The sequence below is a fragment of the Crocuta crocuta genome, unplaced genomic scaffold (genome assembly GCF_008692635.1).
Source record: "Crocuta crocuta isolate KB4526 unplaced genomic scaffold, BGI_CrCroc_1.0 scaffold158, whole genome shotgun sequence".
Taxonomy (NCBI): domain Eukaryota; kingdom Metazoa; phylum Chordata; class Mammalia; order Carnivora; family Hyaenidae; genus Crocuta; species Crocuta crocuta.
In genome coordinates, this window is record NW_027532590.1 from 1,422,641 (window position 1) to 1,447,706 (window position 25,066).

Consider the following 25,066-nt stretch of genomic DNA (forward strand, 5'->3'; position numbering starts at 1 on the left):
AGCATTCCATTGAACCGAAGTTCACCAGGCTAAGAGCGACTCTGGAAGTCCTGGGCAAATAAATGATTACCATTCATGTGGAGCCCTCTCCACAGATAACACACAGTTGACAGTGATCTGAAACAGAAGTGCCAAATCTTAACGTCCCAGCCTTGAAGTGATATGATTCAGGGGTTTCGGTCAGAACACAGTTCAAGTATCTCTAATATTCATACAAGACTCAAACACACCACGAAGTTTAAAAAAAAAAAAAACAATGGTGCTAGTTACCTCTGCACCCCTCCCCCATCCTCTCCCCAATAGCCATGAGATGCGAATTCAGGCATAAACTTGGCTTGAGACAAAGAGCAACACCCCTAAAATTTCGCTTTTGTTTGCTTGCTTTTGTTTTTGATGGGGGGGGGGGTGGCGCAGAGACTGGAGGACCCGAGGGTTGGAGGAGGACACCAGGCTCCCAAGCCCCTCCTCCTCTCTCCGTTTATCCGGGTGGTCTTTAGCGCCCAGAAGGTCATCTGTTCTAGAAATAACTTCTCTGGTTTTTCTGACGGCGCCCTGCCAGCCGCCCAGCCAGAGGCCGAGGGGAGGCTGTGACCTGGGCGGCGAGTCAGCAAGGCAAAGATCGCGAAGCTTGGCGCCCCGGAGCGCTCAGCGCCAGGTGACACAGCCGTGGGCTCCCCGGCGCGGGCTTGACAGTTTCATCCCCGCCCACTCTCAGGAGAACGCTCCCCGGGCTGCACGCGCGCGCGCAGGGGGCCTTAAAAGCTGCGGCCGCGCGGAGACGCCGAGCTCGCCCACCGCCCGGAGCAGCGGCCGCATCATGCACGTGAACGGCAAAGTGGCGCTGGTGACCGGCGCGGCGCAGGGCATCGGCAGAGCCTTTGCGGAGGCGCTCCTGCACAAGGGCGCCAAGGTAAGCGTTGGCGCCGGGCCCCGGGAAACTTGTCTTCCCTCCCCGAGACTCGCCCACCGGTCGGAGGACTCTCGGCGAGCTCGGGGGTGGGGGGTGGGGGTGCTGCGCCCCAGGTTGCCCACCTTGCCACTTTCCAACGCTGCGGGGGCTGACGGTCTAGATCAGACCTCGCAAGCGGTTGCGAGAGACCCCGAATTTTAACTGCAGAGTCTAAGTCCAAGAAGGGGAGCGTCCTGGTATTTATTTACTGTTCCGTCTGTCTGTCTGTTTCACGAGCTGCGCAGAACCTCGGTTCCTCTGCTCTTTATAGGTAGCGCTGGTCGACTGGAATCTTGAAGCAGGTGTAAAGTGTAAAGCTGCCTTGGATGAGCAGTTTGAACCGCAGAAGACTCTATTCATCCAGTGCGATGTGGCTGACCAGGATCAACTGAGAGGTAAGAGGCAGGGGAGTCAATCCATCAAACCCGGAGCGTGCCTTGAACAAGCAACGACCTGAAGGCAGCGCCCCAGGCCGGAGAGCCAGCTTGGGTGCAGCCAGATCCAAGGCTACCTCCTGGAGAGCAGCTATTTAATAAGCCCCGAAAGATAGCTTGGACTGTTAGGTTTCCTGCTGACATCTCAACAGCCATAACAACTAAGAGGGGGAAAACCAAGACTGTTTGAGACATCTTTTATTTTATTTTCTATTTTTGGTAGCACATAATGTAATCAAAGTCCCTTGTGTATTCAAAGACGGTGCTGCTACAGTAATTATTAAATGATTGACATTGCAGATGGAGCTTGGAAAGCTGAAGTAGGCTAAGGGACTGTGGCAAACAACTTCTTCCAGAATGCTGGAAGATGCAGAGTTCAATGACAACCAAATGTGGCAATGTTTCCTTTTAAACCTACTAGAAGGCAGGATCAAGGATCAACATCGCAGACGTGCTACATGCACTCAACCAAATGTTCTCTCTGGGTTTTCCCCTATGAAATGGTACTTTAAAAATAATAATAGCTGTACCGCAGTGTTAGAATCACAGAAGAAGTTTCTATCAGACTTTCCTCAATGCTTTCCTGTTTCCGGTCTGCTCCCTTAAAATAGACCAATCTACTTGTGAGAGACCAAGGACAGTATTGCATGGACAATAAACAGATTTGGTCATATGGAAATCTGGTAGATTTGCATGGAAAAAATACATTTTTTTTCTGGAAAAAGCAGAAAAATAAAATATGTGTATTTCACAAAGTTTTATTGGAAGACTGAGTAAATGTTTGGGCACATCTATAATGAAGGGGCCAGAAATTTTCCATAAAAGTCATGCTAGCACTCCTGTTCTTGAAGAACACTGGATATGTGAATTTCTTTGAAAGTGTTGAGCTGTTTTATAGAAGGGTGAAGATGGAGTGGTACCTTAGAGGGTATTCCCCTATAGTTAAAGGAAATTATTTTCTAGGAGATTATGTAATTAAATCTGAAAATGCTAATAAAGACCTATAACATGACTTACAAGCTTGAGTAGAAGCAACCCATGAACACAGTGCTATTGGAACATATTTTGCCAGAGGGTAGAGTTTTGTTGATTGTGCATGAGATTTTGGATCAAGGGTAAAGTCGTGCCAAATCCCAACATCCATGCTGATGAGATAGGAAACAGTATAGATCATCTGAAAGCTATTTCTGCCTGAATTTATGTCATTTCACATGTGACATTTAACCTTAATTGTTTTGCCTCCCAGTATTTAAAATTAGTATCTTGGCTGTAAACACATTCCTTAAGGATAAGTGATTGTGGAGGAAGACATTCAGATACGGGAGTGACCAGGAGAAAGCCTGTTGGTCTTGAGAAAGCCACACGTTGTCTGGACATCAGCATTTATTTACATTTAAGGAAGACATGGCCTCGACTCTTCCAATTTCAGGATTTAATTCTGTCTACGCTTCTGAAACTGTTTAAGCTGTGGCCAGGGGAGACTTCATTAAAGTCATAAAAACAGAGAGGTGAAAAGTGTCTTAGAGATGATCTAGACGTAATTCATTTTACAAATGAAAAAAATAGAATATGGAGAGTTAAGGTAAATTACAAAGAGTGCCTCAGCTTATAAATGTCAAGAAGAGCTTAATTATAAGGCACTTGAGCCCCAAATTCAATGATAGATCAGAAAGAAGATGGCGTGTTATATCCTGATAAGGGCAGATTATAAGGGATCCAGTAGAGACCAGAGTGAGGGAAGAAAAATTAAAGAAGCAATTAGACTTACATACTTAACCACCTAATTTCCTATAGGATGAATGTGAGGTTTTGAAGAGTAGAAGAGAGACAGATATTCCTTAGATGTTTTCTGCTGGAGGACCTTTTCCAGAATCAGCTTGGGATTTTAAGCAGTTTAAAAATTCCACGAAAAAGTAAACTGCTTTTATTTTGTTGTGTTCTATTCCAGTATGGTAAGGTACTCTGAATAGTGGCCTTTGTGATATTTTTGGCAATTGGCTTGCATAGTAATTTATCCACTTGGGAACTGATGAATCCATGCCCTCTCCAGGATGTCTGGTGGTTGTTAATAATTGTAGATTTCATTTCAATCAAAATAAAGCTTGTATGGATGTACTTTTTTCAAGGAACTCATGTACTAACCCCAGGATGAGAAATACATTTCTGTCATATGGAAGAACAGCCACAATTGTTATCTATAGCCTCAAGTAATAGAACCTGGTAAAGGGCCTAAGGAAACAGTTTAAATCTATAGAACTATGCCAAACACTGCTTTGAGAAATAATGTGTGTCTTAATACAAAGATGATAAAGCCAAGTGCAGCCTGGCTAAGGAGGGTTTGCAAGGACTGGATATGTGGTCGGACAATGCCATGAATGACTCTCAGGCCTCAGAATCTGTGTAGACTTTACCCTGGTTGAATGTAGCTTTTATACAAACTAGTAATACAAAGTAGCAATAATAGTGAGAAAGGGAAAAGAATGAATAGTAAATATTGAAGTTACAGTATCTAGATCAATTGAATGAAGTATACACTTTTACTTCCTGGGATATCAAAACTCTCTGAAATGGCCATAATGGACCTGAATACACAAGAAGACCTGTGTTTAATAATACACTTTATAAAGATAATGCAGCCTATTGGAAAAGGATGCTTGTCATAGCATCCTTTGTAAGCACCCTTTGGATTTGTAAGAGCTCATAGCTTGGGATGCTCTGTTGTCTAAAATTCACTCCATTGAATTAAGAACTTCAGTGTGCATACAGGTCATCTACAGACCTTATTGAAGTTAAGATTCTGAGTCAATAGGTATATGGTGGCCACAGATCAGGCATTTCTAACAAGTTCCCATGTAATGCTGATTGTTGCTGCTGGCTCACAAACCACTCTTTGACAAGCAAGGAATTAAGTCACAGTCTAAGGGTGTAATTTTCGTTGTAAGCGTGGATAAATGAAAATCGATTTCGGGGCACAGGGTAGGATTGAAATGTAGATGTGGAAAACAAAAACATATCTATATAATGTCTTCTGTTCTTTAATTAGATACTTTTAGAAAAGTTGTAGACCACTTTGGAAGATTGGACATTTTGGTCAATAATGCTGGAGTGAATAATGAGAAAAACTGGGAAAAAACCGTGCAGATTAACTTGGTAAGCTCTCTTAGCCATGTTTGTTGCCTGAACTTGTTTAATAAAATGATGCTTTTACAGGAAAAAAGGTTCTTACATTCATGAAATCAATACAATGACCTACAACCTAGAGAAAGAGGGAAGTTACAGAAAGCTAGAAAAAAAAGCATTTCTTTTTACAAATAGGAAGACATTTGAGACTTCTAATTATGCATATAAATCTGTCTTAAAATCTTCAAAGGAAATATAAAAAGACATAGTTGATTGCATAACAGGCTAACCTAGCCTGTCACTGCTTTTGTATGTCCTCAAGCTAAAAATGAGTCTTACATTTTTTGAGGTTGAAAAACATGTAAAAAGAAGAATATGAAGTATATGAATATACAAAATTCAAATATCAGTATCTATAAAGTTTTATTGAACACAGTTATAGTCATCCATCTGGTTATTGTCTGTGGCTACTTTTTGCTACAACAGCAGAGTTGAATAGTGTAACAATGACCTTGTGATGTGTATTGCTAAACTATTTACCTATTCTGGCCCTTTACAGAAAAAAATCTGTTAACCCTGGCTTACTTATTTATTTAAAAACTAAAGCTTTTTTAAAAAATTAGTTTTATGTTTATTTTTGAGAGAGAGAAAGAGGGACAGACAGACAAAGTGCAAGTGGGTGAGGGGCAAAGAGAGAGGGAGACATAGAATCTGAAGCAGTCTCCAGGCCCTGAGCTGTCAACACAGAGCCTGACACGGGGCTCAAACCCACGAACTGAATGATCATGACTGAGCCGAAGTTGGAAGCCCAACTGACTGAGCCACCCAGGCCCCACTAAAAACTAATCTTAATTCAATTCCAGAGATTTAACAGAAAATAAGGCTAATGTGACTGTTGGACTTTGTAATTATTAAGATTTTTATCTTGAAAGTTGGTGTGTGTAATTTCTACAATGCTTGATGATCATTTAGCTCTTAATTAAATTACGAAAATGTAGAATAAGGAAATAAGGTTTGCTTTATCCACTGTATTACAAGTTTGTTGGTTATCTCATATTATAAACACACTTGACATAAGATATTGAGGTTTAGTAAAACTTAAACCTTAGCCAAACAAGTTGTCGAGGCGAGGCTGTGCATGGGGTCATCCTGTCCTTGATAAGGTCATTCTAGTCTTGCAAAGCAGGTATGTGTAAAGTACAGAGGGGCCACTATGTGTGTATAAACATACAAGGAGTGGCCCCCTGCTTCATGATAGCCTCCTGGTACATGATAAACTCCTTAAATACAGGAACTGAGTTATGTTTTTGCTTTCTCTCTTTCTTTCCTTCTTTCTTTTGCTGTAATCAACACAATATCTTGAAGATAGTGCTTAGTCAATAAATGTTTGACTTGAATCTACATTCCCACAAGTGATTGCTTAACTGTAATAACTTGGTGGGAGTAATGAGAATTATACTACCTCACAAAAGAGAGGAAGGATAAGGATACAAGTTGCTCACCAAACTTGACAGATGTCTGAATCCTTTAACTGATTATAAACAGGGGTGCCCAGGTGGCTCAGTCGGTTGAGCATCAGACTCTTGATTTCAGTGTGGGTCATCATCTCATGGTCCCGAGATCAAGCCCTGCGACCTCACGCTGGGTGTGGAGCCTACTTAAGATTCTCTCTCTGTGCCCCTCCCGTGCGCACGTGCGCCCTCTTTCTCTCTCAAAAGAAAACTAACGTACAAACACTCTCCTAATTCTTTTTAAAATTTGTCTCAGGTGTTCCTAGATATCATTAGATTTCAAAAGAACTTTAAAACTTATTTGTCAAGTTTCCCCCAAATCTTTCTGGGATATATGTGTATGTTTAGAGACCTGACCTGTCAACTTTTATATTTATCTCTTGCTGACACTATAGTGTGAGCTCTTATTTTTTTAAGCCATATCTGAGCATATCTGCATTTTATATTTGTGAATTTAAGCCACTTTTATTTTTTTACCCTTCTTTTGGAACTTACTTCTTACACTTTAGTTCATATTTTAAAGTTACCAAGTTTTCTTTTTGTTTTTGATCTTTTTCCATTCCTTTCTTAAATTCCACTGGATACCTCTAATTTTTTTTTCTGCTGTTAAGAGTATTTTATTAATCTTTGGTCATTGCCCCTGACTTATTATGAAGTCATTACATACTTTGCCAGATTTAAAAAAGAATGAATGTACAACCAGTTGAGAACTGCAGGAATATTTAAGAATATATTTTTTATAAACTTAATGCCACTTTCCAAAACCACATGAAGTAGCAAGAATTTCTTTGAACTTAGTTCTGCTAGTGAAAAAGCACAAATCCCACAGCCATTTTCTCCCTGAAGCATCACTACTGATATTTTTAATCGTTTCATCTGTGATATCTACAGACATTTTATAGCTAAAGTTCACTAGGGTATAAAGCTCCATATTTGTTGCATTCATAATGGACACCTGCTGTCTCTTCTCTGAGAAACCAGCTGTCAGAAAGCAGTGTGCAGTGATTAGAGTCAATATAAAGAACATGAAAATAGTGAAGAGATTATCTTAAAGTAATAGGATTTGAATTATGTATCTTCATCTGTCTGGGATGGTGTGTTTGCTTTAATGTAGCCTGGGTGAATAAACAACTTGCCGCATGCTCTCACATTAACTGCAAATAGGAATTTCTGGAAAACCAGGAGATTTTTATTTGGTCCCTTTGACTACAACTCACTCTCCTGGATCCTTCCTCATTGAAACTATCTGGCTTTTACTTCTCTTTGGCCTCTGCTGACATAGGCCACTCCTTAGCTTAACTCCAGGAACTAATGATATTTGTTTAATTTTACATCTAGAGAGCAAGATATAACCTTTGTTACCTATATATAGCTTGAAAACAAGTTACTTCCCCTCCTACCTTCAACACCCATTTCAAGAGTAGATTAGACTCTGACCAGTCATTATCCTTCCAACTTGATTATTTCTGTCAGTATAATGCAAATATTTGCAAATATAAAAAAAATAACATATATATTTTTTAGACTCTGAATATAATTTGCCTCCTTTTACAAGACCATGTACATGCTTTTGCATAGTTTTTCTGTGCTCCTGTCCCTGTCAGAGAGGAGCCACTTAGTTAAAGGACCTTACCACATACCCTTCCTCTTCTGGAATCTTGTACAACATTGTTATACCATTCTTATAGGACTTACAAATTTTAAATAGAATTATTTTTATACCCATGCAGTATATGCCAGTATACTCTGAACTCTTTCAAGCCACAAAATTTTTGTTTTGTGAACAGGGTAGATGTTCAATGAATACTTATTGGATACATAAATGCCATCCTATGATATTTGGCATACATGAGTATTCACTTTTATGTTTTAATACAATATTTGGATTATTTCCTAATATATCGGTGTTGCCAGACTGTATCATCTGTCCTTCCACTTTATTTCTAGCTGCTCAGAGCTCACTAAGAATGTTCAGGAAGGAAGGAATCTTTGAATAACTATCAAAGGTTACTCTGGGAATTGAATGGAGGTAGACTTAACTTTGAAAATTGATAAGGCCATTCTGTATTTCTTTTACTCTTTTATCCTTTAATATGCCTAACTAATTCCTTCCCATTCAGGTGGGATTTATAATCTAATTTGGACATACAACTAACATATATTGAATCCCTTAATGTACTTAGATAAAAATAAACAAACTAAATAGCTTATTGCTGTTCATTATTTTGTTCAGAAGTACAAGTGTTGACTAAAGATTTGCACTGGAAAGGGTATACGTTCAGAATCAGCCAAAACTAGAATCCAGCCCTGAATTTCGAATTCATGAATTTTTATTTCATTTCTGTGGTCTTGAGTTTCATGGTTATAAGAGGATGGGGATAATCTCTTTGCCACTAAGAATGGTTAAACTTAAATAAACCAGAACTTACATGAAGTATCCAGCACAGTGCTTCAATATAGTGTTCATTCAATAAATCATATCTCTCCTCCAGATTGGAAAAGCTTATATTGTCTTCATTGGCACAATCTGGTTTCTATATGAGGTAGATTTCCCTGTGCTACTCTACCTCTAAAGAAAAATTGAGGAGGTGGATATAAATGGTGTCAAATGTACTCCCTTGTCTTAGCTCCCAAGGATGTTGATTACAAATTAAATTAGTAACTTCTTTCTGTTATTGCTACTCAATAATACCTAAATATCTCATTAGGCTCTAATAGTTAGGCAAAATTTGCTAAATTTTAAGTAGTTCTACAAGGGGAAATACAATATTTACTGCCTAAATGAGCAAAAATGGGAAAAGACTGGGCACAGAGAAACGAATGATGAAAAAAGATTTCAGGAAAAAAATGGTCAACTGTGTTAGTATTTCTTGAGAATTGGGCTGGTGAAAGACAAGAAACTTGAAAGGCAATGATTCATGTTTTAGATGACAGAATTTTTAAAATTATAAGTAGAATGTAGCACAAAGGACCCTAGATCGGAGGAAGATATGGGAAATGATAGATTAGGAAATTTCAGTGGCAAATACACAGGCCCACATGTATTATATATATGTCAAAGAAATAGGTGTATAATAGATGGCGTATATTATATATATTACATTATGTATCTATAAACTAAGAAGACATGATATCTGATAAGAAGAATTAAACAAATAAGCTACTATCATTTATCCATTTATCTTTGTTCCAGGGGAATTTACAAGTGGTTTTACTTATAGAATGCTTTAATCTGTGGAGAAAGTTAATTTAAGATTTGGAATACAGTGCGATTATAATTTTGGTTTTTCATATAAAAATCGTTCGTAACCAAAACTATTGAATAAGCATGTGTTAATTTGGTCAGTAATTGAATTTTTATTCAAACTGTGTGAAATTTGACATCGGATATTCTTTCTTTCTTTCTTTCTTTTTCTTTGTTTCTTTGTTTCTTTGTTTCATTCTTTCTTTTGTTCTTTCTTTCTTTCTCTTTTAGAGACAAATACAAAATATTTTGAAGGTCAAGTATAAAAATTGAGAGTTACCTTAGGGCACCTGGATGGGCTCAGTTGGTTATGTGTCCGACTTGGCCCAAGTCATGATCTCACATTTTGTGGGTTCGAGCCCCGTCACAGGCTCTGTGCTGACAACTCAGAGCCTGGAGCCTGCTTTGGATTCTATGTCTCCCTCTCTCTCTGCCTCCTATCCTGCTTGTGCTCTGTCTCTCAGAAATGAATAAATGTTAAAAACATATTTTAGGGCCGCCTGGGTGGCTTAGTCAGTTATGCGTCTGACTTCAGCTCAGGTCATCATTTCACAGTTTGTGGGTTCGAGCCCCGTGTCGGCCTCTGTGCTGACAGCTAGTTCAGAGCCTGGAGACTGTTTTGGATTCTGTGTCTCCCTCTCTCTCTGACCCTCCCCTGCTCATGCTGCCTCTCTCTCTCTCAAAAATAAATAAAACATTAAAAAATTAAAAGAAAACATTTTTAAAAAGATTGAGAGTACCTTCATATAATGGACCAAAATAAAATAATACTATAAATTCCAGCTATCTTGTGTTTGTAGATAGAGCATGCATGTAATTTTCATTTTCTTTTTCTCCCCTAGATGCTTGCTATTATAATGACCAGATCTATGTGATACATAAACATTGCCAACGGACAAGAAATATATTTAGAATATTAACAAAAAAACATTTTATTCTGTGGTTTCCTAACATTTCATTTAATATATTGTCTGCATAAGGCTGAGACTGTTATAGGAAAAGAGGTGAAATATCAACTCTGGCCTAGCCAGAGCATATTAGACCCTGTTTTGTAGATTTACTCTGAGAACATTTTCATTTGAAGAGTTACTTGGTTCTTAACCTGATAATGAATGGGAAAATAATCCTCTGTCCTCCTCCACCAAAGACCTGGGAATAAATCTTCCTTCTTAAAAAAATTAAAGCTTAAATATTCCCAAACTGTCTAACTGGCTGCACCTTGTCGATGTTGAAAACACAAAAGCAGGGTGTCAGCAAAGCTGTAAATACCTGAGAATAAAAGCATAGCGCCAATATGCATAAACAGAAATTCTGTCCAGACATGCTAGAGACTTAGGCAGAAACTACCAGAATCTAATTGACTTCAGTAATTTCAGCCATATAATTTTTTTACTTCTTATATAAACCATCAGTGTTTTTGGGTTTTTTTTTTCTTTTTAAAGGGAATCATGGGGAGATTTTTACTCATTCTCCCTAAGCCTACTTAATATGAAACTGACACATGGCTTAAGTGAATAGAATCTTCAATTTGCTCTTTTGTTCCAGAACTACTGTTAGGTAGAGAGGCAGCACTGAAAGCTTGTCAAGAAAACTCTAAAAGGACTTTTAAAAATAAAAGGCAAACACCAATAGATGCCCTCGGTTCCAGGCTCGTTACCTAGTTTGTCATGATCTTTACAATCTGGTAAAGAATGAAAAAAGGAATAACGATGTCAAAAGAAAATGTTCACCTTCTAAAAGTCTGAGCCGGAAAGGAGAGTGGTTCTGAAATCTAAAAGGGAAAATAAGGTTTCAAATATAAGTTCTGTGTCACAGGTTGCTTCGGGGAGAAGTGAATTCTTTTTTTTTAAAATATGGTTTATTGTCATGTTGGTTTCCATATAGAACCCAGTGCTCATCCGAACAAGTGCCCTCCTCCATGCCTATCACCCAATTTCCCCTCCCCCCCACCCACATCAACCCTCAGTTTGTTCTCAGTATGTAAGAGTGTCTTGTGGTTTGTCTCCCTCCCTCTCCTGAACTATTTTTCCCCTTCCCCTTCCCTATGGTCCTCTGTTAAGTTTCTCCTGTTCCACATATGAATGAAAACATATGGTATCTGTTCTTCTCTGCCTGACTTATTTCACTTAGCATAACACCTGGGTAGAGGTGAATTCTTAAATGTCAGACGCTTACAGTGGAAGAGTTGCCTATGCATGGAGGTGGGTAACAAGTTGAAGTAAACTCTCAGAAAGACAGTGGGAGAGTGAGGAACGAACTCAAGTGACAGACATCACAGAAGACTCTTATGTCCAACTAATGGAAAAGCCGGGGCACTGAAAGTGGGTAAAAGAGATATGTGATCTCACACAACACAGACTTCAGGACTGCTTGATACCGCGGCAGTGATATCAGAACCCAGTTTCTCTTCATCTCTCCAGTCTGCCTTCCTTCATGTTGGTTTCATCTTAAAGTGGGTCACATACAGGCTACTAAGCTGGTCCTGCCATGGAGAATGGGATTTCTGTGACTGAATGAATCAGCACCTCCACGAAACCAGATCACCTTCCTCTGCATTACATGGGGAAGAAGTAGATACAAATGCGAAACAGACTTTGTATGAGAAGAAAAAAAAGAGAATGAAAACTGTGTAGGAAATCAAGTGTTTCCACTCTTATATTTTCCAAAACCCAAAAGAATTAAACACAGCAGCTGAATATAAAATACCTGGATCCGAGAACCAGATGCTAAGAAGGGTAAATAAATTTTTAATCCAATGTTTAGAAAAGAAAAAGAATGTAGTATACACGATACTGTATATACAAAAAAATACTATTTACTATATATGGACGGTGCTGAGAATTGAGGTCAAGTGACAAAACACTATGGGTATACACATTATTCAAAAAATCTCAGGCTGGGCAACTAAGTGAAGATTTACAGAGATGTGAGAGGAGGCAAACAAAAGAGAATGCAGTCAATGACTGGCTTTTAAAAAAGGCAAGCAGTCACTTGAAAAGCTTTCAGGGAATAGTATTTGCAGAAATCTCCCTGGGAATCTGCAATAGCAATAAAAACTTTGGTCTGTGACTATATGATAAAGTACAATGAATGTTTTCTCCCATTTATGCATCTGGATTAGGTTTCTGTTATCAGCGGAACCTATCTTGGCTTGGATTACATGAGTAAGCAAAATGGAGGTGAAGGCGGCATCATTATCAACATGTCATCTTTAGCAGGTAAGGACAGTTACTACATTAATAATAATTTCCTATTAGTCCTATGGACCGAAAAGTAAATCTTCATTAATGATAATTTCCTACTGGTAATTTGGACCACAAAAGTAAATCTTCATAGTATATTTATTATCAGTTCAGGTTTGGAATTGAAAATGTGTTTACCTATTCTGTTTTGTTGTTACTGGCTCTATGGAACTTTCTATTGCATAATATCAGAAATTTGCAGTATGTGCAGCATTTATTTCTATTATTTATTTATTTATCTATTTATTTATTTAGAGGGTACAAATGAGTGAGGGACACACACACACACACACACACACACACACACACACACACAGAGGGAAAGAAAATCCCACGAGAAGGGAAGAGAGAGAGAAGCGGGACTCACCCAACCCAAGGGTGAGTTTTACCGGAAGAGGGGCTCTGCTCACCCAAAGTGGGACTCAGACTCACAAACTGTGAGCTCACAACCTGAGCCAAAGTCAGATGCTTAATGACTGAGCCACTGAGGCACCTTCTCTCTATTATTTTAAACTGTGACTTTTTAAGTACCCTTACTGTGGCTCTAAGCAATAATGCACGTGAAAGCGTCTTTGACAAGGTAAAAAGTCCTAAAACACCATTAAGGTATCTCTACTCCCATGTGACTTAGAAAGAGTACAGAACTTAGAAACATGGCATATATAGTCATTGGGATCTGTTGTAGGGGAAGCCAGACTTTACCTGTACTTTCTCAGGGTCTCTGGCTGGGCCTGAGAATTAAATTGACATAAGTCAGATTGACAGGAAAAAAAGCTTGTAGATTTTTATATGTCCATGAGAACCTTCATAGGAAACCCAAGACCCAAGGACAGCTAGGCCTAAGCATTTACAAACAAGGTTGTAGGTTGAACAAAGTGACTAACTGTGGGAAAGTGACTAAAACATATGGGGGGGGCGGGGCTGAAGGAAAATAAGACTTATTTTAACAAGGTCCGTACAGATTTCTGTTGGCCTCAACTCCTCATCTCTGGTATTTCTTTCCTACTTGCTTATGCCTAGGAAGGACGTATTTTACATGGGGACTTTATCACCTGCTTTCAGGAGGAAAACGAGAGGTCAGAGTACCCTTGTTGTACCTGCTGTTTTTTCAAGTGCCCTTAGGTCAAAGTAATCTTTATGCCAAAGTGCCACATTTGGAGTGACCTGTTCTGCCACCTATCAGTGCTAAACTGCTATAATAAATAGACCCACACATGTAATGGCTTAAACATAGTATGATCTTATTCCTCACTTATATATCAGGTCAGGGCAAGATCGTTGTTGCCAGGAGCTTCTTCTATATGCAGTCACTTGGAGAGTGAGGCTGGCAGAAGCCCTTTGGCATGGAGTGTCCACAATTAGGATGGCAGTGGGGGGCTGAAGTGGGGGGTGACTCCTGTCTCTGCAACAGAGACAAAGAGAACACCAAGAAGGCAAAGCTGCTTTTCTACAACCCCCCGCCCCGTAACGGCACACCTCACTTCTGTTCATGGCCCAGTACAGGATTTGATCTCCCGGCTCACCTCACGCCAAGAGAGTCTGAGCATGTGGTCGAGCTACGTGCCTAAGGAAAGAACGGATGTCAGTAGGCTGCTAATCTTCCTTGCCACAGCGTGCAATCCAAAACTACATTTCATTCAGGGCAGGAGGCTTTAATACCACCTGATACCGTATTACTCAACAGTAGCTGTGATATTTGGCAGGAGTTTTCGAGCCGCTTAACCAGACAACTTTACTTTTAAAATTTTAGGGGGGAGGGGGGATATCATCAGTGATTCTTCAGTAGCTCAAATGAAGTTACGAAGTTTGAGAAGTCTGGCCGGTATTGAGAGCAAGTCTAAATTATTCGTGTCCAAATGTAGTGAGACTCTGTCAGGTTCTCTGGTTGGTTTCAGTGAGTGCAGTAATTTTAGGTGTTTCCCATCTCTCCCCCTTCTGCCCCATCTGCCAGTTCCGGCTGTATTTCACGAGTCCGGTTTGGGGTGCCCGTGATCACACCAGAGTCTGATTCTCTCCATTTTTATCTTCTCTGTCCTCTGAGAATCATTGTCAGAGGGGCCCTTAAGCTGCTGTGGTCCTGCCACCAGTGGAAACCTATAAATCTCCTTCCCTAGAAGTTCTCAAAAACAGCCTAGCATCTCATTTTGTGGGTTGCCTAAGGACAAAATGGTATCCCTGAAGTTATTGGAGAACTGAGGTGATACATTTTGCAGGGTAACCTCAGGTAACTTTCTCAGAGTTGTTTTTCCTAATACAACATCTCCGTATAGATCGTAACATTTCAGTTCTGAGGATACAGTAGAAGGTGACAGCATGGGCAATACTTAGCAGAGATATTTGGCCTAAGGGAGCACCACCTTTTAGATTCTGGGATGCCGATCCCCTAAAGTCAAATTGTCCAGGCCATATATGCACTATTTTAAAATGAAATTATAAGGAAAAAATACACAGAGGATCGCTGGATTAATAAGAAGTATTTAATATTTTATTAAAAACAGAAATTTAGGGGCCTCTGGGTAGCTCAGTCGGTTAAGCTTCTTATGTTGACCTCAGCTCAGGTCATGATCTCATGCTTCGTGCTGACAGCTCAGAGCCTGGAGCCTGCTTTGGATTCTGCTCTCTCTCTCTCTCTCTACCCCTCCCCCACTTGCCCTCTGTCTGTCTGTCTGTTTGTCTCTCTGTCTCTCAAAACTAAATAAACGTTTAAAAAAAGTTTTTACGTAAAAATATAAATGTGAAAAAACTTGGATTTTTTTTTTTCCCCACCACCTGTGGTGGTGCTCAAGAGATAATTCCATGGATCGTGTCTTCAAGCTCACAGGCTAGAAAAGCCTATTGAGCCACAAGCACTGTAGAGAGAGCCTCTCGCCCTTCTGCCACTAGAAGTACTTAGTTCATTCCCTGGGAGCCTGCAAGGCCCCAGGGTTAGATCAATCTAGGACTCTGTGGCGGACATTCTGTACCATAAGGGTAGGCTTACTCGCCTCAAAGGAAGTATGAATAGCAAAATGCAATGTAGCACTGCCTTTCATCCAATAAAGATATTTAAATGTGGTAACAACACTTAACATTCATTGAGCACGTGCTGTGTACGCGATACTGTTTTAACCACTGTGTGGGCATTACCTCATTGAATACAACAACCGTGAAGTAGAGTCCGTAATCCCCATTTAGTATATGAGGAAATCAAGGTAGGAGAATTTAAGGATCTTGCACAAGCATCCATAGCAAGGAAGCAAGAATGCTGGAATTCACATGCAAGCAGCCTGCTACAAGACCTCTTCTCTCCTAACCACAAGATTATCTATCTCTTCTGGGAGTTTGTTGCTTTGTCTCTCTATCTGTGACCATTTGGCCTAACTGCGAAGTAAAAGAAGCTGAATTCCTATACCTTGATTAAGCCAGGGAAATGTCTTCAGGCCTTCTGGGCACTGCTCTAATCTCAAGACGACATGACTACACCCCAGTGATATCTTAAGCTTTTGCCCCATTTGACACACGTAGCAAAGCCCTGAAAACATTCGAGGCGCTTCCCAAAGTCACAAGTCAAAACACGTCACTGTGAAGAGCAATTTAAGGATTACAATTAGACACCCACTTTGCTCTCTTGGCTAAGAGCTTGGTCTATCACACTACCTGCCCCTGGGTATTCATTCTCTCCTTCCCTATGTCAGGGTCAATGTCTGGAACCCTGTGTGGGTCTTTCTCTAATCATGCAGATAAAACAGTGATTGGATACAAAATCGGTGATAAGATCATTTTGGTGTCAGATTGCCTTCCTGGCACTCTTACAATTTAATGAATTCCCTAGCCTTCCAAACCACATCTCCACCTAATATTCCTCCCAGTCATGAGGGCAACTCTATTCATAATGGCGAAGTAGCTTATCTGTGTCCATTCTGTATGACTCAGTGCCTCCATCCTTCTGAAGAAAGGTATCCTCCGTTCATACTGCCTGACCACCATACCTGTTGCCTTTCTGCTATTTCCTCATTGTCATTGGCCAATCTGGACAGGCCGAGCCACCTCTCCTCCCACTAGGGTTTTGTCGTTAAGGTGCTTTCACCTGACAAACAGTATTAAGATGTACTGTCTTGTATTTTATTCACTCACCAAGAGCTTCTCTTCTTCCCATAATAAGATTAGTTTGATAAACATTCAGGATTTCGTAATGGTAGGAAAAGATCAGTGAGAACCTCTAAGGTGGCACACTTTCCTCAGAAATGCAATCAAAATTTGTATACCCTTGATGTCACAGCATGTTGGGAGAGGCCATATGACCAAAAGAGTCTTTGAGGAGTTACCAGAGTCAAAGGATTTTTTTATCCAGGTATAATTAACAAAATTTAGAATAAGTATTTCTAATGCTAGCTTCCTCTGTGTTTTCCAAAAGTGCTTTCCAAACTTTCATTCCTCCCAGATTTTTCCCTGTTTTCCCCCTTACTGCTCACCCTGTTAAGGAACAGCTTTGGGTCCTGTGCAACTCAACCGGTCTTTCCTCACAGTCACTTAACACAGATGCGGTGGAGCCCTTCACTGTCAGTAAAACCTTAAGTTGAAACACTGGTTTGGGCAGAGAAGTTAATGAGTAATGACCACTGACGCAGACCAAGTATCAAATGCAATTAATAAGTGTAACAAACAGGAGCAAAGCAGAGAGCGACTCCTCAGAATACTGAGGAAAGGGTGTGCTCCGTCTGGAAATGCCAGAAGTTGTTCTGATCACTGTTAAACACGTAGACTCCTCGGTAGAAGTTTCTGTCTATAAACATATAAAGCTGCACTCATTTTGCCACCTTCATCCTTCCCTTAAAAAAAAAAGGGTGAGAGGAACAACAGAGTGAGGTCTGGTGTAATGCAGGTACTTCAACAGCTGTGCTCTGAGCCGGTGACATCCTGTAAGCGTCAACTGTGCTTCTTACATGGTTAGTTGCTTCACGCAGAGGGAAGGACAAAGCAGTTGTCACAGGAAAAGCACTCTGCTTGCCAATCCTGCTTCCACCCACCCATGTACTCAGCCACCAAGGTCTTTCTATGGGGGCCTTCTCTGCCTCTGACAGTCACTCAGTAGCATTTTGTGAGAGATCCCATTAGGGTATTTCTTTTGCTAAGATTAAAAACAATAAATAAGAAAACTTATTTTCTGAAAACATTTAGGGTCTCAAGGAAATACTTGAGTATGTCTTCAATACCAGCCCAGTAACATACTTACCTGAGCCAAAAGTTTCATCTAAGCTAATGCAATCAGCTTGCCATTTATGTTAAGGTGGGTGTGCTGAAGTGATCACTTTAAGTAACAAATTCAACTTCATCATACACACATTAGTGAGCATGTGCAGAAAGGAAAATAGGGGTATGAAAGTAACAGCACAAAATTTCTACCTGAAGAGCCATATATCAGTATCCCTAACCAACATGGCAGAAGCAAATAGAATGGCATAGAGTGTTTAAGTAGAAACATGATACCGAATTGCAAGGCACTGGGAATCCCATGGCCTGAAGAGCAGTAGTTGGACAGGAATGCTGCAATAGACCAGAAATATTGGGTGAGTTAAAATGCTGATCACCTTCTTTCATCTCCAAGCCAAAAGTAAAAAGAATCATGCGGTACCACCCTCTGCAAATATTCTTTTTTTTAAATAAGTGCTTACTTCTATATTTTGAGAGACAGATATGCATAGAGAGTGAACAGGGGAGGGGCAGAGAGAGGGAGAGAGAGAATCCCAAGCAGGCTCCATGCTGTCCCCACAGAGCCTGATATGGGGCTCGATCCCATGAGCTGTGAGATCATGAACTGAGCCAAAATCAAGAGTTGGATGCTTCACTGACTGAGTCACCCAGGCAGCCCACCCCACCCTTTTTTTTTTTTTTTTTGGTTTATTTATTTTGCAGGAGACAGAAGCAGCACAAGTGGAGGAGGGGCAGAGGGAGACAGGGAGAGAGGGAATCCCAAGCAAGCTCTGTGCATCCAGTGCAGAGCTTGACACAGGGCTCAAACCCACAAACCATGAGATCATGACCTGAGCTGAAACCAAGAACCAGACGCTTAGCCAACTAGGCCATCCAGGCACCTCAGAACTAACAAAGTTAATTCTTAACAAGCAAAATTACCTTTCTGGAAAGATTTCCATTACAGAAGATGCAGTAGTTTTATGAATGCTTACACCACTTTTGATGTCCTGTCACACTCTAAAGCATGATTTGCTAAAGGCACACATGATACTGATGGAAAAATCCAGCAACAGATAAGGTGTTCTGTTGTGTGGAAACCACATAATGAGGAAGTGCACCGATTACTTGGGTCAGCTTTCTGCACGCACATAGATAAACAGATTCTCACCAGTTCTTCCTTCTCCCTCCTCTTAGAAGAGCGATGGTTAAAACAGAAAGATGGGTAGCCAGTTTCTTTTTTGACTGTAAAGAAAATGCAAGGGGTTCAGATTCCTGCATCCTGGCTGAGCTGCTGAGCTACCTAAACTCATTGGTGTCCTTGGATTCTCAAGTTACTTTCCTAAGTGGAATTTCTTCAGCACTTCTGTGTAATCTATTTTACATGACTTCCATCCATTTAAAAGAAAATGTGTTTGGCGATTCAATACAATTGCCCTGTCTGAGGAGATTTTCAGTTTTTTTGCACAAAAGCTTTTTGAGCTTTTTACCTTCTATGAGCTGTAGAGGTTAAAGCTTCTGTTGTAAATATGGGCAGAAAGAATATTAAAGATAGAAGAACTAATGTGGAAATGGAAATTATATTTTTCTAAATGACTTCCTTCTATGTTCTGTAATTACATATGTAATTTTCAGGTATTTAAATTTTTTTTTGTAATTATCTCATCAGTCAGTGCTATTTGGTGTTATTATCCTGAGTGTTTATAGAAAACATTTATTTTGTGGGTAGAATTTCTCCTTCTATTGATTTTTTCTTTCTTTTTTTTTTTTTTACATTTCTTTAAATGTTTGTTTATTTTTGAGAAAGAGAGAGAGTCAGCGTGTTAACAGGGGAGGGGCAGAGAGATAGGCAGACACGGAATCAGAAGCAGGCTCCAGGCTCTGAGCTGTCAGCACAGAACCCGACGCAGGGCTCAAAGTCATGAACTGTGAGATCATGAGCTGAGCCGAAGTCAGATGCTTAAGCGCTAAGCCACCCAGGCGTCCCTATTGATTCTTTTTCCTAAATGACTGTATACTCAGGGTGGACCTAAACCTGTAACTAATTAGACCTATTATATTTTGGAGAGACTCCTTATGCAATTCTGTAAGTCAGCTTGTACCATGCTGGGTCTAGACTAAGGATTTAAAAATATATATTCTTTTAAAATAAAGTTTATTTATTTATTCTGAGAGAGGAGAGAGAGTGGGAGGGGCAAAGAGAGGGAGAGAGAGAATCCCAAGCAGGCTCCACGCTGTGAGTGCAGAGCCCAGTGTAGGGCTGGAACTCGCCAACCGTGAGATCATGACTTGAGCTGAAATCACAAGTTGGACATTTAACCGACTGAGCCACCCAAGTGCCCAGGTATAAGGAACCCATTTTTAAGCACAAAGATTTCTCTCTCGAAACATTAAACAAAATGTCATTTCTTTAGAGATGGCTGTCTCATTGCCACAATCCTTTGTTTTCTTTTTGTTCTTAAATCCTTTAACATGAATACCCTGTACATATTGGTATTAATTTGCAAGATGTTAAAAACCCACATTGATTCCAGCAGCTGGGCTTGTAGTTACAACACTTGGCAATACTTCCCTTAAACTTGGATGCCTGGCAGTGGTCTGGCCATTCAACCAGCGAATTTCCACTCCCCCCTGCACCAAGGGGTCTCCCATTAGTTTAACACATTTTGGTAGAATGTATTTTAGTTACTGCTTCCCTATACTTTGTACTTGAAAGGAACTAAACACATAGATATGAAATGAATGTACTTCTATAAATCCTCTTGAATTAGGATTAGCAGCAGCCTATGGTCCACCAGGGTTCAGAAGCCCAACCAAATTAGGACACGGTACCAGATTTGTGTCATTGTGGTTCAAAATGCACATTTTCATAAAAAAACATAATGTGGATAAATAAGTCTGTGAAACGAGATTTGAGGATGTTTCATCTTAAGGAAAAATGTTTATGTAGAACAACAGCAACAGTGGTGCTTATGTGCCAGGCACTGCTTAAAGTGGTTGATGTCAATTAGCTCATTCAAGACTCTGCGGCTACTATTACTGCTCTAAGTTCTCAGAAGGAAAACATCACAGTAACCAGCACTTACTCCTTCTTTAAAGGAGTAACGTGGCTCATCATGGGGGATTCAAAATTTGAACTCAGCCAGCCTGGCACCTAGAGGGCAAACCACTGTGCTACCCACCCCCTGATACATTTGGTGAACAGGACATTTGTGAGTGGTAAATAGCGTAGGAAAGGGTTGGTCACGGGCAGCCTCCATGAGCTTTGTTTGATCGGAGGGGTGCAATGAAAGCCCGAGCGGAGTGAGTCGTGCAGCACCTGCATGGCAAGGAGAGTGACTCTTTTCAGCACTTTTCATTGTCAAGAGACATGGAATTGTAGCTGGAGGAGAATGCGAGACCAAGCAAGGTGCGATTTTTAGACAAGTGATACAGAGTCACATTCTCATCTCATCATTTGATTCCGCACTTGATAATGCTGACCGGGTAGGGCTTCCAAGAATACCATCTTTAACTTCTCGGACACAGTGCTTGGCTTGCTCTCTTCCTGCCTCCATTGGGTTCCTTCTTCTCAGTCTCTTTTGCTTGGTCATCCTCCTCTACCAGACATGGCTGGCATGTATAGTTGTGCAGGTTATAAACTATAGAATTTGGCATCGTGGGGCACAATTTACACACACTCCCATGTTCATGCTATTTCCAGAGGCCTACCATAATCGCCCTGCACAGTTCTATGTGCTGACCCTGATTGCCAGCCTCAGAGCACATTTTTATGTGAAGCACATAGAAATAACATATATTGGTGCTGGGGGTCTGAGATAAGTAACAAGTACAGTTAACCAGGACTGAAGCTAACCATGGTAGCAATAACATTATTGCTAAAAGAAAAGTGGGTCTTGAGATCCAATAGGAAATGTTGGACTTCTGAAATCTTTCAGAATAAAATCACTGTCAAAAAGAATAATGAAAACTTTTTTAAAAAGCCTTTATCCCCCCCTTTTCAGCCTTCTTTTCACAGCAGCAAACTGAGATATAGATAATAAATTTCTGCTTGAACAGTCAAATAGCAAACTGGGGGAAAAGCATGCAGATGCAGATCTCTAACCCACTCTACCGTTTTGAAACATAAGAAGTAACAGTTAAGATCTATATGTGCTGGGAAGATTTTTAAAAAATAAAAAACTCTATTTAATTAAATTAACTGGGGCATGCCTAAGTAACTGAAAAAAGGATGCTCTTAGTTTGTAATACCCCCAAACTGGAAACAATCCAGCTATCTATCAACAGGTGAATATATATGCAATTGATGGGTCTATTCTTACAGTGGAGTACTATTCAGAAAAGAAAAAGAAATGAAATGAGCTATTGATTTACACTATGATGTGGATAAAGCTCATAATTATCCTGAGTGAAAGAAGTCAGACAAAGAAAGAGTTTACAATATGTGATTACATTTATATAAACTTCTAGAAAAAGCAGACTGTAATGACACAAAGCAGATCAGCAGTTGCCTAGAGCAGGGAGTGGGGACAGGAAGCAGAAGGAAGAGATGACGAAAGGGCACGAGGAGAATTTTAATTGATGGATATGTTCAGTATCTTGATTGTGGTTGTGGTTTCCTGCGTGTTTACATATGTCGGAACCTACTGAACTGTACACTTGAAGTCTATGTAGTTTATTGTGTGTCAGTTATGCCTCAATAAAGCTATGAAAAAAATAAAGGAAAAAAGAACACGATTTCTGAATGTCTGCTGTTGATTTATACAGCCTTTGATCTAATATCAAAAAGCAAAAGCAATGCACAAGTCAACATCTTGCAGGCTAGCAGTGAAAATGTCATTATAATGTTATAAGATTCATAAAACCAAGTGGCGCTTTAAAAACGCAAGCAAATTTCTCCCATTCTGGTTGCATTTACAGTTTTGCCTTTAAAGGGAAGTATATGTTTTGTGCTTGCCTCTTTAAATGGAACCAACCACACAGTACTTGATTTATTTCACTTCTGTGACACTTTGAACCAGCTTGGGTTCAGAAGTTCAGTACCTTCGCAGAAGTAACAAAAATCCATTCTAAGTTCATCTTTGACAACGTTTATGAACAGTGTCCTTGTGCTTTTTGTCTCTGTGGCTGTGCCAGCTTATCTCTGCTTAAGGCTCACTCTGCATTTCCTGCTGCCCGGTGGACACCATCCTACCACCAGCTGCCTTTATCTCTTAAACATTTAAGGAGGGGCGAAACCATGAGTAACTCCGAAGAGCCAGAAGCAGCAGTGCCTGGCTGCACCCTTTTGTTCCCTTTATCCCAGAGTCCTGCTACACCTGTGTACCCTGGGAAGCCATCATAAATTCTTGCTGGCTGACCTCAATGAACTTAATTAACTTACACATTTTACTGAACCTAAAAAAAAAAAAAAAAAAAAAAAAAAAAAAAAAAAACCAACCAAGAAGAGAGCCACATGTTATAATACTTTGAGATCACTGGGTGGATGCACTCCATGTGATCTACCATCCTCAGGGATTTAAACTGCTCTTGAGCAAACATACTTTATAAATTGAGACCTGGCAGGCACCCAGGGAGTGGTTAAGGTCTGGTTAAGGTCTGCGTTTATTGCTGAACTTTGGCACCACACGCTCGACTGATTGGTGGTGCTCTGGGACTAGTTAGCTGGGTGGAGATGAACACGTCTCAGCAGAATAATTTAGTATTATTAGCATGATATTTGATATTAATAACATTATAGTAATCAGGGATCACTGTTCCTTGACTCAGAGAAAGCACAAATTTTAAAAACGTTAAAATGAGTTTAATGGAAGAAATGGGTTAAAACCTGAAATATACGGATGGCTCTAGTTTGAAGTATCCCTATTAATTAGGGAATTGACAAAGAAGTAAACTGGATAGTAATGGAACTAGAAATAGAACTTGCTCATTCAGGAAAAGGTTTTCCCTTGCGTTTTGTTTCTTTTGGGGGGTTGTGCCAAGAGGTAAGGGAGAAAAGATGCTGTGCATGCCACAGTACTGCTATTTCTGCAGGCTGTGAATTTAATCATGCATTCAACTGCATTACAAATAGTAACTGTTGTGCATATGTGGAAAATTAAGCCAATTCTACAATTGCTTGAATTCTGGTAGAGTGCATAATTATGAAATGAAATAAAATAGAACCATCCATTTTAGTTGTGGTTTTCTTTCCTTTTTTTCTGATTTGCTTTTCCTAAATCATGGGCAAGAAGATCTAGGCACCTACTACAGATCAAAATCAAAAGAAGTCATTTTGAGTTTTCTTAAACACTTCAAGGCATCATTCATACTAATTTATAGCAAAGACAAATAATCTCCAAATCTCGCTTAAGAAATTTGAACTTCCTCAGCCATTTGGAAGTATTACAAATGTATAATATATACTTTTTAAAATCCAGCCTTAAAAATCTGAAAATTGATGGTAACTCACTGGATTTAAAGATGGTTCTGTCTGTGATTGATTTATGAGAGAGAGAGAGATTGTGAGCAGGGGAGGGGCAGAGAGAGAGGGAGACACAGAATCTGAAGCAGGCTTCAGGCTCTGAGCTGTCAGCACGGAGCCTGGCATGGGGCCCTAACTCATGAGCCACGAGATCATGACCTGAGTGAGCTGAAGTCAGACGCTTAACTGACTAAGCCACCCAGGCGCCCCTGTTTGTGTTTCAGATAACACTGATTTCTCATGACAGAAGGTCAGGGAGAAAGAAGGGCTTACATATCACTCTTGGCTTCATTCCTAGGCTGTCACTCACATACCAATAATTCTGGACAGCATAGTAGAGCTCATGGAAGGAAAGTTGTCTAATAATTACTTTAGTGTATTTTTTAGAATAAGCTTAAAACGGAACAGGCACAGCTTATCCGTTTGCATAGCAACTATTTATTGGTTTCTGTCTGCTTATTTTTTGGTTCAGTTGCTGAAATTTTTTGTTTGTTTCAGGACTCATGCCCGTTGCACAACAGCCTGTTTATTGTGCTTCAAAGCATGGCATCATTGGATTCACACGCTCAGCAGCGGTGAGGATACAACTGCAGTATCTCCTTTTCTCTTTCTGTGATTATATGAAACATGAGTTCTAGAACACTGAGGGGCATAAAATCAGAATTCAACACATCTGGATTAAAGATGGAAAAATAAACTATCCTTTAATCTCTATTATAAAAAAAATGGTTTTCAGGTCACATCAAGAAGCAAATGAAGACTAGATCCTTTTGAAATGAAGTTGGTCCTAAACACAGATGTGTTATTGAAAAAATATCCTAAGGGCGAGAAATGGGAAGATATTCTTTATTTTTAAAATTGGCTCCAAATTTAAAAAGTATTAACTTTAGTCCTCCTTGAGTAGAATATGTAGCGTGCTCCTGATATGACTTAT

The 25,066-nt window shown here is 40.0% G+C and overlaps 1 protein-coding gene across 1 annotated transcript in view; it reads left to right on the forward strand.

Moving 5' to 3' along the window:
• Window positions 1-578: 578 nt before the first annotated feature.
• The window catches only part of HPGD (15-hydroxyprostaglandin dehydrogenase), a 29,382-nt gene continuing 4,894 nt past the window's right edge, over window positions 579-25,066 (forward strand). The window contains exons 1-5 of the mRNA XM_077779660.1: window positions 579-910; window positions 1,221-1,344; window positions 4,427-4,533; window positions 12,380-12,476; window positions 24,631-24,707. Coding sequence (XP_077635786.1) covers window positions 818-910; window positions 1,221-1,344; window positions 4,427-4,533; window positions 12,380-12,476; window positions 24,631-24,707 — 498 coding nt within the window. The 5' untranslated portion in view covers window positions 579-817. The remainder of the gene's footprint in view (window positions 911-1,220; window positions 1,345-4,426; window positions 4,534-12,379; window positions 12,477-24,630; window positions 24,708-25,066) is intronic.